Source organism: Vulpes vulpes, chromosome 12 (assembly GCF_048418805.1).
Source record: "Vulpes vulpes isolate BD-2025 chromosome 12, VulVul3, whole genome shotgun sequence".
Lineage (NCBI taxonomy): Eukaryota > Metazoa > Chordata > Mammalia > Carnivora > Canidae > Vulpes > Vulpes vulpes.
The window spans coordinates 13,096,825-13,111,588 of NC_132791.1; the positions used below are offsets into that span (position 1 = coordinate 13,096,825).

Below are 14,764 nucleotides of genomic sequence, written 5' to 3' on the forward strand. Positions count from 1 at the left end.
GTCTCCCACACCTTACCTCACCCAGCAGCGGCGGCAACTGCGCTTTACGGCGTTCCCAGCAACCGCTGCAAAAGGTGCCGTCAAGCGCAGAGCCGTGGCTCCTCCGGTTGTCGTCGGAGACCACCGCGCGGCACTGCCCCGGGCGTCTGCGCGTCCGCAGCTCCGGCCGCTGCTTCCCCGACCCCTGACGCTCTCCTGCCTGTTGCCATCTCATCGCTTGGCACGCTGAGGCGACGTGAGGCTTGGAGCTGGAGCAAGGACCGCAGAGGCCCAGCCGAGCTGTGCTTCTAAGAGTGTGAGCTTGCAGGATGCTGAAGATGCGGATTTCAGAGAAAACGAGGAGGTGGTGTGTGTGTGTGTGTGTGTGTGTGTGTGTGTGTGTGTGTGTGTGTGTGTGTGTGTGTGTGTGTGTGTGTTTAATAGCGCGTGTGCTATGCAAAGGGATTCAGAGTAACTCCCTGAATTCTGGTCTGGGGACCATCCATCAAGTGAGACGGGGATGTAGTGGGAAATAGTCTGTTCTTGCTCAGGAGGTGGAGATGCAGGACTTCCAAGCTCCAGGGGGAAGTACACACGCATACAGTTCCGGCTCTGGTTTTCTTTTCTTTTTTTTAAAATATTTTATTTATTTATTCATGAGACACACACAGAGAAGGGAGGGGGCGGGCAGAGAGAGGCGGAGACACAGGCAGAGGGAGAAGCAGGCTCCGTGCAGGGAGCCCGACGCGGGACTCGATCCTGGGACCCCGGGGTCACGCCCTGGGCTGAAGGCGGCGCTAAGCCGCTGAGCCACCCGGGCTGCCCCCGGCCCTGGTTTTCTTAACTTCACAGTGAAATCCAAAGGATTGGTAAGAATCAGATATGTAGAGCCTGATAAGTCCTTCAGTGACAGGAATTCTCTACCCCTGGAGATCCAGCTCGCGGTCCCGCAGGGCTTGGTGTACTGAGCCATCAGCTTCACCATCCTGCTGCCTCCTGCTGCCGGTGCCGGTGCCCAAGATTATGTTTTTAAGTGATCTTTACACCCAACATAGGGCTTAAGCTCACAAACCCAAGATCAAGAGTCCTACTCTACCAACTGAGCCAGCCAGGTGCCCCGATTTTGAATTTTTATATAAAGTGTGAGGTTTAGACTGAAGTTATTATTTTTTTTTGCATATGAATGTCTACTTGCTCTAGCACTATTTGTTTTATTCTCTAAAGTTTTAATTTAATTTTTTTTTAGTCAAGCAGAAGTAACTTTTATTTATTTATTTTTTTTTAGAAGTAACTTTTAAATATTGACAATATCATTCTATAATTTAGAAAGGCAAAGGAATATGAATAGCCAAAACAATTTTAAGGTAAAATAACAAAGTTGGAGAATTTACAGTCTGTTTCAAGACTTACTTTATATAAAGCTACAAGAATCAAGACAGTATTGATGAAAGGATAGGTATATAGGTAAATAGATAATGGATGGATAGATGATAGATAGATAGATAGATAGATGATAGGTAGATCAACAGAAGAAAAAAGGAGTCTAGAAATAGACCCATGCAAATATGGCCAATTGATTATATTTTTAACTAATGGATTTCATTTCTTAGAGAAGTTTTAGGCTTGCAGAAAAATTGAACTGAAAGTACAGAGAGTTCCCATATACTCATTCTCTCCTCACCCCAGTTTCTCCCAGTATTAGTGTCTTTCATTAGTGTGTTACATTTGTTACAACTGATGAACTGATACTGATACATTATCATTAACTAAAGTCCAGAGCTTGGGTGCATTTGGTGGGATGAGCACTGGGTGTTATGCTGTATGTTGAGAAAATTGAACTCCAATATAAAAAAAAAGTCCAGAGCTTACAGTAGGGTTCACTCTGTGTTGTAAAATTCTATGGGTTTTGTGAAAGGCGTAATATCATGTACTCGTCATTATAGTATCATGCGAAATAGTTTCACTGCCCTCAAAATCCCATGTTCCACTATTCATAACCTCCCCCATCTTCTCAACCCTTGGCAACTACTGATCTTTTTATTGTTGCTATATTTTTGCCTTATCTAGAATGTCAAATAATTGGAATCATACACTATGTAGCCTTTCCAGATGGGTTTTTTTCACTTAACAATATGCATTTAAGTTTCCTCCATATAGCACTGGGTGACATGCTATATGTTGGCAAATCAAACTCCAATAAAAAAAATATACAAAAAAAAAGAATCAGATATGTATCGATTTTGATGTCAATTTTGTATAAAGCACTAAATACTGTAAATTTTGTTTATACAAAGATTATTATCAGTCCATCGTAAAAACTAAAAATACTTTTATATATCTGAGTTTTCTAAACTCTGTTTTTTGGAACATCATATAATGGGTTTTTTTTTTTTTTTACTCCCCGCATTTCCTATTATACCAGTTTCTTATTTTTCCTTTTAGAAATTTTCCGTGTACATACAAACTTATTTTGTCCAAGTCCTCTTATTACTTAAGAACTAGTTCTGTAAAAAAAAAAAAAAAAAAAAAAAAAAGAACTAGTTCTGTATACTTAGAACTAGTAGTTGGTAGATTCATAAAAAAGAGAACACCCAAAGGAAGGAAGTTATCAAAGGTTAAAGGGATCACTGGACACGAGTGCTAACTTGGCAGACCTAAGATGGGAAAATGTGAGCATCAAAATGAGTAATTTATTGACAGAAACACTACAGATAAAAATTCTTGACTTTATAATTTCTTAAAAATGAGAAGCACACTAGTCATAACTGAAGATTGCCAGGGCACCAAATCTCTATTGTAAAACTTGATGAAGGAAAAACATCAAGCATTTATCCTTTCTTCCATGAACTGTTAGCCAACATGCTAATTAGAATTCTAGCTAATAAATGAATTAAAGAACAATTACCATTTTGCTACTCCTGATGAAATATGGAACAACATTTATCAATAGATGTTAAAATTTAGGTGAAATGTTGATGAGGAACTTTTTAACTTTATATTATTTTTTTGATGGGGAACTTATTAATAAGTGGATTAGGCTGACACCACCTGAACCCACCCCGCTGATCAATCTTATGATTGATCTGGGGTGAGACACTGTGTATGCCATGATGTGATGCAGCAGAAAGTACACACCACCACTTGCAAAGGATTCTTGCCTAAAAATTGAAGCTGCACTTATTTAATCAAAACTCTAGATTTAACAAAGGGTATGTAGAGAAGCAATCAGCCAAATTCAGAATGTATGATATTCTAAGAGGTAAAGGCCCCAGTATATCAATGGAATTTAAAGAGGAGGGAGGGAGAGAACTACCACAAAATCAGAGACCTAAAACCAAAGGCAGTGTGTAGACCTTGCCTGTATCCTGATTTGAAGAAAACAACCATAAAAAGACATTTTGAGGGGCGCCTGGGTGGCTCAGTTGGATGAGCGTGAGACTTTTGATTTAGGCTCAGGTGATGATCTCAGCATTGTGGGACTGAGCCTGTATCAGGCTCCCTGTTTAGTGTAGAGTCTGCTTGAGATCCTCTCCCTCTGCCTCTGAATGCATGCCCTCACTCTTAAAAAAAAATAAATTTTGAGACAAAATTTTTATATGAACAGAGCTATTAGATTATATTAAGGAAGTGCTGTTAATTTTGCTAAGAATGTTAACACAGTGTGGCTGTGTTTAAAAGACTAAGTCATCATCGACGCATATTGCAATGCTTATAGGCAAAATTTTAAAAACCTTTTTAAAAGATGATACAGACATGGCAAAATTTTAGTAACTGATAAATCTGTGATGAGCATAAAGTGCTAATTAATAGCCTCTACCTCTGTATATTTGAAAGCTATCATAAAAATGAACAAGAAAAGGGAAAAATTATCAGGTTCTTAGAAGTAAATACTTTTCAAATACATAACAAATCTTTTTCCATATAGACCTAAAAAACAAAAAACAGCAGTTAAAGTGAGGATTACATTGGCAATCTTTTGAGCGAAGATCTTTTAAAATACACATCAACTGATTGGAGCTTCTCACTATTTCTCCCACATAAACTAAAGGCACAATGCATCATCTGCTATTCCTACTTTATTTTTTTTAAGTGGACCAAGAACTTAAACAAGTGAAGCAATCAAGTCAAAGAGCCTATATTTTTGAGATTTTGTTTTTGCAGTCCTTCCCTATCATTTACAATTATTTTGGACACGACTGTCTTGTCAGTGACTTATTTTTTAGCTATGTTTAAGGTTTCCCTCAACTTAGAATTTTTCATATTCGTGTATCATTGGTTTAGGTCATATTTAAATTCTATAATTAAAATGACTGACACTAGCGTAAACAGGTTTGGGAACAAACAGCTAACAGGATGTAAACACAACTCAACTGGTGGAAGCAGTACTTCTCTAGCATACCAGAGAAGCCCAGTCAGTATGCTTTAACTTGGTCAGCCAATCCAGTTGGACAAAGGGTACAAGAATGGGTAAAAGCAGTCTCTATTATAGGCAAAGATGTATCTTTCTATTAAAAGATTTAAAGAGAGTGCACATGTGCACGTGAGGGAGTTGGGGAAGAGAATTTCAAGCTGACTCCCTGAACTCAGAGCTCAACTTGGGGCTCAATTCCATGACCCTGAGATCATGACTGGAGCTGAAATCAAGAGTTGGACGCTTAACTGAGCCACTCAGGCGCCCCAAAGATCTTTTAAAAATTACTCAGATGTAGGTAGGGGTGCCTGGGAGCTCAGTCAGTTGAGCATTTGTTTTTAGCTCAGATCATGATCTTGGGGTCCTGGGATCAAGTCCCACATCTGCCTCCCTGTTCACTGGGATTCGGCTTTTCTGCTGTACCTCTCCTCACTCGTGCTCTAATTAATGAAAAAAAAAATCTTAAAAAAAATATTTTAGGGGCACTTGGGTGGTTCAGTTGGTTAAGCATCTGCTTTTAGCTCAAGTCATGATCCCAGGGTCCTGGGATCAAGCACTGCATCGAGCTCTTTGCTCATGGGAAGCCGGCTTCTCCCTTTCCCTCTGCCTGCTGCTCCTCCTGTTTGTGCTTGCTCTCCCTGTCAAACTAATAAATATTTTTAAAAGTCTTTTAAAAACATTACTCTGCTATGGGATTACATCTTGGCCCACCCTAACATTCTGGGTCCTGGGGCAAGAGTACAAATGGAGACTAACTCTGACATATTTTAAGTACTAAGTAAAGAACCATCAAATAAGTATGTATCCTCTACCTTGGCAAATATTCCTTCTCAAAAACAGAAATTTAGGATCAAATTTGGAATTCTCAGACATATACTGTAAAGTGTGAGCACAACTAGGTCGGCCTGTTCTCACAAGGCCCTGGTCTGTCTCCTTTTATTTCTAGTCTCAGTTTACCACAAGAGTCCTGGTATGCATGCACGTGGACACCCTGGTCTGATATCTAAGCCCCATCCATCATGAACTGCCATTCCTTTAAGTGTTATATATATATATAAAATATATATATAATTTATATATATATTTATATATATTATATATATTTATATATAATATATATTATATATATTTATATATATTATATATAATATATATATTATATATAATATATATTATATATATTTTATATATATTTATATATATATTTATATATATATATTTATATATATATATATATAAACTGTAGCACAGTCTGTCTTCAGGATGATTTCACAAAGAGGCCTGCATCTGTTCTGGAATCAAGCTTTGGGCTGGTGGGGCAGGGAATTATGGGATTCTGGCTGTCTGATGCATAGTGGATAGGGGAACATGAATTTCCAAGTAGGTGCAATCCTTTGGGTTCTTCTTCATTCCGTGAAGAGGCACAGCCAGTATGAGGATCAGGGCAGGGATCTCTCTTGCCCAAGTCTAGGTGTACATATACCCCCATGTGTCACACCATACATACTGTTAGACTTGCTCTTTCCATTTCATGAGTACCCTTCCATTAGTAGCATATTCTGGAACAGGTGTGTAGGGTTACTTGGAAGCACCATATTCTAATCATTGTGGTGACCTTGTGCAAAAGGGGCATAAACATACTACTAATCCCATGCAGTGTAAATGTAAAATACGGTTTAATAAGGGAAACACTTGGAACAGAAGTAGAGTGCACTCGATTTCCTGAGTTCTTATCCGACAGAGATTCAGACAGGCACAGAAGGACTCATATTCATGGAAAGGACTCTAATTGAGGAAACCAACCCCCATGATAGTCTACGTATTTGTAAAATTTATTGGGGAAAGGGCATGCAGATTATATCTAGAAAAGTATGTAACAATGATATCTTGTTAGTGCAGCAAGTTAGAAAAGGGGAGTCTTTGGAATTCTGGTAGCCTATCTTTTCTTCAATTGACAGTTAGGTTGCTTGTATTTTGCTCTTGTAAAGCTATAATGAGTACTGGCTTATTTGTATGTATGACAAATACCAATAAATGGAATTAGCTGTTCGAAGGTGTGTGTATTTAATATTGCTAAACTGTTCTCCACTTCATCTTCTATAGGAGGGTACTGGTTTCTCAGTATCTATGTCACACTTCTCTCCCTATGACTCAAGAGGATCCAGTCTCCCTTCATTCTTCTTTTGGTGAAAATAACCGTAGTTCGGAGCTCTGGTCTCATTTAGTCATTGATTGGTTTTCTTTTTTCTCCTAAACCAATTTCAAGTTAGGAAACACATTTTAAAAAGGCTTAGATTCTGGTTCTGACTCTTTTAGCTACAATCTGCCAACATGTAACCCAAGATGTGACAAGCTTCAAAGACAGAAACTAAGTCCTGGATTTATATTATAGCATGTTTCATCTTTCATTTATAGCTGCACTGTACAAAACTGTAGGGAGTAGTAAGATGTGGCTCTTTACATTTAAATGAACTACAATAAAAAATTCAGTTTCTTAGCTGAACTAGTCATATTTACAGTGCTCGAGAGCTGCCTGTGGCTCCTGGCTACCATGTTGGACAGCACGAATATTGAACTTCCCATCACTGCATAAAATTCTATTGAACAGTACTGCTCTAAAATATAAGCTTGTGGGGGCTTTTTTATCTTCTCATTCCCAACAGCACATTGTAGATAGTTAATGAAAGGTGACAAAAATGCAAGCACTGAAGCAAAAGAAAGCAGAAAAAAGTTTAATTTTTAGATGAGATATTCCAGGTGCTTTTGTAAGAACTTAACTTGGTCATTCTATACAGAACATACAATCATTTCAACATACAAGTTACTCCACTTTGCATACTCTATTTTAAAGTTAAAAAGTTTCTAAAGTTTAAAAGGCTTTGTCTCGTTTCCAAGGATAATGAGGCAATATGCTTATTAAAACACTAGTTTGCAGAACTGAGTACACTTTAAGTAGTTCATTAATGTTCTTCGTAACTTAAAGGTTAAACCTGAGGAATCAGAATTTTTATCATCAGAACTGCATAGCAAAACCATGTCCAGATGATAGACATACCAAATAAGCTATAGATCAAGATAATCTATAAATCCAATTTAAAGCAAAAACAAAATGTTAGGAGAGATACTAAATGATACCCGGGTTAGCAAAGTTTTGAAATGCTTCATCATATTTTTTAATGCAACAAAAGTTGTCAAATGTTAAGTGGGCACATACACCTAATATCATTTATCCCATGACAAAAAACTACTGAATCATTTGGTTGTTTGGAAATAATTATTTGGGCTAAATTCACTCTGTATGTGGCACTGAGCAGTCATAAATTGAAAGTGCAAATGCCTGAATGGAAACATAGCTTAAATCATTTATTTATGCTACTATTCTACACTGACACACTAATGCTGTGAGAGACGTTTACAATTGTACAAAGTCTTGATATATAGAGTAATAAACTTGATGCGAAAAACACAAAAAGGCCATAGGTCATGCAGAAATTAAAGAATGTTAAAGGGCATTTTAATCAGGAAGGTTTGTTTGTTTTTTTTTGAAGTCCTGGTGATACCACTTTAAGCACATGCTTTATTAAAAGAAAGAGCATCTGGAACTATCCCAACACTTAAATTCATTATTAACTGAAAATAATACCTTACATTTACATAGCATTTTATGGTGTTGAAGCAATTTCACATACTCCATTTCATTTTATTTCTCACAAATTCTCACACATGTGAGAAAAGACAAACAAGTTACAATTATTTTATGTAAGGCAGTGGAGGCCCAGAGATGAGAAATGATTTATGTAGAGGTCATAGGCCTAGTTAGTATATGGTAGAACTATGGTGATTAATTTTAAATTAATTACTTCAAAAGAAATGAAACCAAAATACTTTTTATATCATATCCAGAAATCTTAAAGATTGTGGTTTTTAATGTAGATTGATCCAAAACTTTAACTATTACATATCTTATAGTATGAATTAGTTATAAATTTGATTTTAAAGAGTCTCCCTTAAATGGTAAATTAGACTCTGTGCTTTGGTACCTTAGAGATACTGAAAATGTTAAAAAATATATATGCATTCTTATAGCCCTTAGGCTCTCCAAAAATTTCCAATACTAATAAAAAGGCCTTTTACCAATCATAATTTGACTTAATTTTAAAACTAGTCCAAACTTATGAAAACTCCAAGCCAAAGCAAACACATTCACTCACCTTCTGCCCTACATACTGTGAAGTCCTGTACATGTCCATTCCCAAGGACCAACTTATAGTGAATGGGTATCATTAAGAAAATATGTTTAAACATAGGTCAAATGATTATGAATCAAAAGTGATTACCTTATATTGACCCAGAAATAACAAATACTGTTTTAATTTAATAATTGGGTACTCTGAGGAGAAAAGTACTATGGCAATCTATTATTTATTTATAAGCCAGTACTAACCTTTATATGACAAGTCCAACAATATCTTTTCAATAAAAGCAACATATACCAAATACAGTCCATTTAAACTCCAAAACTACTCAAAAAGCTGTATTTACATTAATCAAATATTCCAGGTAGCAAAGCATATCAGGTCACAAATATTTGGATAATGTGAATACTGTAAAATACACAGAAAACTAAAATTATACTGAACATGAGGTAATCGTTCTGTAGTGATTAAAGAAACATTCATGATCTATTATAACGTTTCAGTACCAGCATTATGAAATGTACATTTTGGTTAAAAATAGCAAATAACTTTATGGTTACTTGGGTATTGATTGAGTAAATTTATGCTGACTATACACTTCCCAAGAGAATATATCCAGTTTAAAATAAAATCAAGGAAGAAAGTTTTCTAGACCCATTTTATGTGACTATATAAAAGTAAACCATATTTTAAGCAGTTAATTTGAATTTTTTATAAACTATAACAAACTTTTTAAAATTTGACTTATTAGCAAAACATTGTTTTTAAGATACAAATTTTGTCACACTACTCAAAAAGGTAGTGAAACTATATGCACAATAAATCAAACTTCACTAATTGTGGAAATCTAAATACAAAGCATGGCTGCCCATATCACAGACACTTAAATATCTTCTGTATGAATTAGCTGATGAATGGACATTGATCTAAAAATATGGGGTTTTTAAAAAAGAACTACGATAAAAAAAAAGAATTACGATAATTTGAAAATATACTTCTTAGTATTTTTAGCCTGGAATCCACCATATTTTATACTAAGAAGTCTACAGTGTCCTCTTCCAAAATTAATACTCTTTGAAATAATCATCTTCCATGTATATCCTTTTCCAACTTTTTCCACGTTTTCAAAAGAAACAAAAATAACTATAATTTTAGAAGTACAGAGAAAAACTAATCATTCTAGGTAAGTAATGAAATGGAGTATGTTAGCTTAATTAAACTTTCATTACAAATTATTTACTTTTATTATTTGTACCACCCAAGAATCAGTCACAAAAAATTCAAATTATACATGATACTATTTATACTTTAATTCAACAAATGAGTAAACAAAACCAAGCCAATGTGCTTCTTTAGATGATAATATGGGAAAAAATTACTCTTTGCAGAACTAAGTAGGCCAAGTCTAGCTGTACAGTGGCTGTTAACGGTTTGTCAACATGTTACAGATGCCATCAATAAAACCCATGTACAGACAGGCACACTTCTAATACTATCAATTTGTTTACCTACACCTGGAACATTCAAAGAATTACTGTATATTAAATTGCTATGTGCGCTCAGTTATTAAATGCTTGATATATACATATTTACCAAAAGTTAAAGATGTATGTGACATGGTAAGCCCAAATAATCAAAATCAATTGTGAAAAAATTCTTTTTCTAAAGTGCTTAAGGCAATTCCTTCATTCCTTTATCCAGTTTACCAAAACTGGTTTGGGATTCAACTGCTAAAAGAGAAATGCAATACTAAATGCATGTTTTTATAAAACAATTTTTTTATACCTATGATACATCCATTACCGTCAACCTCTCATGCATTTCTTTTACAGAAAGCAATCATGTTTGACCTGTCAACAAAGAGTAAATAAACTAATAAAGAACGTCTGAAAGAGTATACTGCCTTCCCATAATGCATTGAATTAAGCAAAAAGGTTCAATATTTTTTAATTCAAATGAAAATGAAAATGTTATATATTTAGTTACCTTAATGTGAGACTTTTTAAATAGGCACTACAGTTGATTATTTTCTATTTTGAAAATGAAGGTGGCAAACTTTTCCAGTTTAACACATATAAACTTAAAACCCTACACATTTTGTTCTTTATATTTAGAGACCTTTAAGAAGAAGCACAGTAAGAGGGTAATCTCAGATTCTTATAATGAAGTCATAACTATTATTACTTAAAATGAATTTTCCAAATGAATATTAGAAAATTTTATATGAAAGTTTTCAAATGATGGCATGAGCACAGGAAAGAATCATATGCACTCCTCCAGCCCCTGATTAATATTTCCTCTTCTCCATACCCCTGCAAATAGAAGGACCTAACCAGTATTAACATAATGGTCTCTGGCTTAAATATCAGTTGACACTGCATGGGGTATGGAGCAAGAGCACGCTTAGAGGAAGAAGGCACTGAATTAAAGAGAAGACACAATTACGTAAGACGTAATAGTAAAAAATTTTATACAAGAACATCTGGCTTTTTCTGTATCATTTTTGCTAAAATACATACGTGTAAGTGTTCGCACAAAGCCATTCCACCACTAACTCACTGCTTTCAGATTTGACTCTATGAAAGATAATTTTAACTGCCTGTTTCCTTAGGTCCTAGAATAACCCCATTGTAAGGAAAAGAACATCCAAACAATTTTTTGAAGATCTTTAAGAAGAACAAAACCCAAAATTCTACTTTGTTTGGAGAATCAAAAGGATATCTATTGACATACTTCATTCTCCCAACTGCATTGGTCTTTAAAAGTACCAATATGTCATGATATACTAGAGAAGATATAAATGTCTTCTGGAAAAATAATAGCCAGTTCAAAGGAATTTTCTCATTTAGGTTTGTTTTACCAATGAACAAAACATCCTAACAGTAAGCAGTAAACTTTAATAGGAGAGAATCCACTATACCTATTCCACAGGCCTTTCTATAATAGACAACTCAGCTGTAAGCAGCAACAATCACTTCTCAGGAGAAGGTTGTCTAGCACAATATACTTAAAATAAGAATGAAAGTCAACATGAGAAAGTAAAATCCAGAGACCACTCAAAATGCTCAAAGAATCCTTAAATACTGTAATCACAACTTTCAGTTTGGCTCAAAGAACTTGTATAACAAATTTTAACCAACCTTTAAATAATAGATACGTTCTGCTCAATTCCATGTGTTTTATTCATTGTTTAACACATTTTCCCTAAGTTTGGGGAAGATTTGTCTATGATAATTTTTGGAAGAATTATACCCCTTTAGGAAATAAATGAATGTTGCAAAAGGATTAAAAGAAAAATAACATCTGAGTAGTTATGTTTGAAAAATTCATGTGGCAAGGAAGTGAAAGAGATATGTAGGCCTTTTTTCAAAACATTTGTTTAAACCCTTCCATATCTTACTAAAAACCAGACATAAATGACTTCAGTATAGTTTCAGGCACCTTCCTTTATAACCTAGCCTTCTGAGATAAAACATAAATGGTGTAGGTTTTTCTACCTAATGTATAACTTTAATAAAATTTCATTCCTACTTAAAATATTAAAAATCAGTATAGTTATCAATTATTATCAAATTCAAGTGGGAATTTTACCAAGATAACTATTAAAGGTAGTATTGAATTAGACAACAAAATCAGAAAATAGAAAGCTTTTAAAAATTTTATCCATCATCCAAAATGATGGAGTGAAAAGAAGTCTACTTAAACAAGGCAACATACAAAGCGTATCCCTTTGCCACTGTTAGTGCAGCAGGTAAAAACTAAAGTATTGGTGATTTTTAAGCAACTATGTCTTGAAACTCTTCCTATTCACTCTATTTTGAGTTTTAACCGTAAGAGAAATATCACGACATTCGGAAAAGAGAAAATGACACACAATCTAGTCAGTAAACAAAAGAGGATAATTTAGCAAAACTCAAACTTATTTATAAAAGGAGAAAAACAAACCATTGTAAGAAAGCCTATCTAGCATCCTGAACCAATTATTTCAATTTTTAGAAAACCTTAGAAGACTATTTTTTTTTTAAAGCTTCAGTGTATGAACCTAGTAACAGTGTGATGAGATAAAGTATAGAGGAAAGACGACAAAATTTAATGCTTTCCTCTCAGGTCCTAGGGCTACCACAGGTAACTAAACATAGCAGAAGAGCCAAAGTAACCCAAGAAACACACAAAAAAATGAGTTTTATATAACTATTTTAACACTGCCTTTCTTCCCATTTACTCTTCAAAACATCAGTTTCTTGTGTGGTATCTGCTTGCTTGATGATCCTGCACAGTAGGTTCCTGTGAGTATTTTGTACTAGATGCTTAATGCTAATACATTCCAGGCCTTAAAGCAGAGTGTAGCAAACCTGATTTCCACCACTCAGAAATTTCTGGGATTAGTAACTGCACAGAAAAGGCCACCCAATCAAAAAGGGGGTAAACATATTCTGAGTAAGCATTACTGAGTAACATTGTTGAGGCTGCTAGCTGAACCTGTCATGCCATTTTCACTTTTCTGAAGTGTTCTCACAGCACTTGGCACCTGCATCCCAGTATTCAAAGAAAGTCCACCACACCAAACCTAAGAAAAGATGAAACAAAGCTTCAGTTAGATTTCAAATCAAATTAGAACTTAGGTGATCCTTAAAGTTCCATTTGAAAGGCAAAATTCCACATATGTGAACAAGTGAACAAGCTCCAAACTGATAACCTTCACATGTGAACTGAGGGGATGTTGGAAAGGCTAACTCAAGAGTCTTAGAACCACAGAGGCGAGAGGGAGTCTTTACGGTAGAACACACTGGAACTGCATGTAAGAGAAGAAACTAAGGGCTGTAGAAATTTAGAGATTGACTTTTTAGGATTAATAGGCAAAGGATATTGGCTGTTATTACTGATGCTAAACTTCACAATAAGAGAAGTGCAAAAAGAGCCAATTTCCTTATCCCAATTATTTCTTTAGATTATGATCATGAGGTGTGGCCTGAGACTATAGGAATCTAATGTTCCTGTGTTAACAGTAAAATCCGTTATTTTTTCCCTAACTTGTTAATAGTAAGAACTCTTTACAATTCTTTAAGGACTTCTGAGAAAAATGCAAATGGCAATATCCACATATACCACATTGCCATAGTCTATCTATTATGAATGTGAATAAGTTCATGAAAGATGAAACTGCTTTGCTTGTAAACAGAGTAAATATCATTCAATAAGATGAACAATAACTGATTTGGAACAGACTCAAAAGATTTAAAATATGTGAGAATGGATCATTTAAATTATCATAAGTGCCTGGTTTGTAGTAGACATAGCTTGAGACAAGGGACCTAGAAACTGTTGAAGTATTCCCACCTTCAATTATATCCTCAAGTGTTCAATATTTACTAAGTGACTACAGTACTGTACCAAAGAATTTATTGACGTGAAGTTTATAGCTGTATGATTAACATTCCAAATTTTTAAAACTAGCATGTTCAGTAATGATAACTCCCAACATACAAAAGCAGCTCTGTGATCATAAAACCACTATATTACTTTTTTGTAAATTATTTAAGTGATTAACAAACATATTTAGTTGGAATATCGAGCACAAAGGTGCAAGGGCAACTCAATGAAGAAAGATTAGTCTTTTTCAAAGTGGTACTGGAACACTTGGAATCCATATGCAAAAAATCAGACCTGGTACCATATACAAAAAAAAAAAATCAAAATGGATCGCGGGCCTAAATGTAAAACGTAAAACTGTAAAACTTTAGGAAGAATGCAAAAGAAAGTATCTTTGTAACCTTGAGTTAGGCAAAGCATGATCTACAAAAGAAAAAAAATGGATAAACGGGACTTCATTAAAATGAAAACCTTCTCTTCAAAATGTTCAGAAAATGAGAAAAGCCAAACTGGGAGAAAATATTTGCAAAACAGTTATTTGCTAAGGGACTCATATCTATTATACATAAAGAAAGCTTAAAACTCATTAATGAGAAAACAACCCAATAAAAAATGAACAAATAGTATACACTTCACCAAAGAAATACAAATGGCAAATAAGCACATGAAAAATGCTCAACGTCATTTGTCCTTAGGAAAATTTGAAACCCCAATGAAATACAATTACATGCCTATTACAATTGCTGACCAATAAAATATCTGACAATATCAAATAGTGGCAAGGATGTGGTGAACTTTCATATATTTC

At 34.9% G+C, this 14,764-nt stretch overlaps 2 protein-coding genes across 7 annotated transcripts in view; both read right to left on the reverse strand.

Annotated features, from left to right (window-relative positions):
• Positions 1–571, reverse strand: part of FKTN (fukutin) — a 65,298-nt gene extending 64,727 nt beyond the window's left edge. For all 4 annotated transcript variants that reach the window (XR_011995458.1, XR_003235586.2, XM_026002719.2 and 1 more), the window contains exon 1: positions 17–571. The gene's annotated coding sequence lies outside the window, so the exon portion shown is untranslated. The remainder of the gene's footprint in view (positions 1–16) is intronic.
• A 6,535-nt stretch (positions 572–7,106) lies between these two features.
• FSD1L (fibronectin type III and SPRY domain containing 1 like) overlaps positions 7,107–14,764 on the reverse strand; it is a 68,162-nt gene continuing 60,504 nt past the window's right edge. For all 3 annotated transcript variants that reach the window (XM_072727793.1, XM_072727792.1, XM_072727791.1), the window contains one exon: positions 7,107–13,153. In XM_072727793.1, coding sequence (XP_072583894.1) covers positions 13,031–13,153 — 123 coding nt within the window. In that variant the 3' untranslated portion in view covers positions 7,107–13,030. The remainder of the gene's footprint in view (positions 13,154–14,764) is intronic.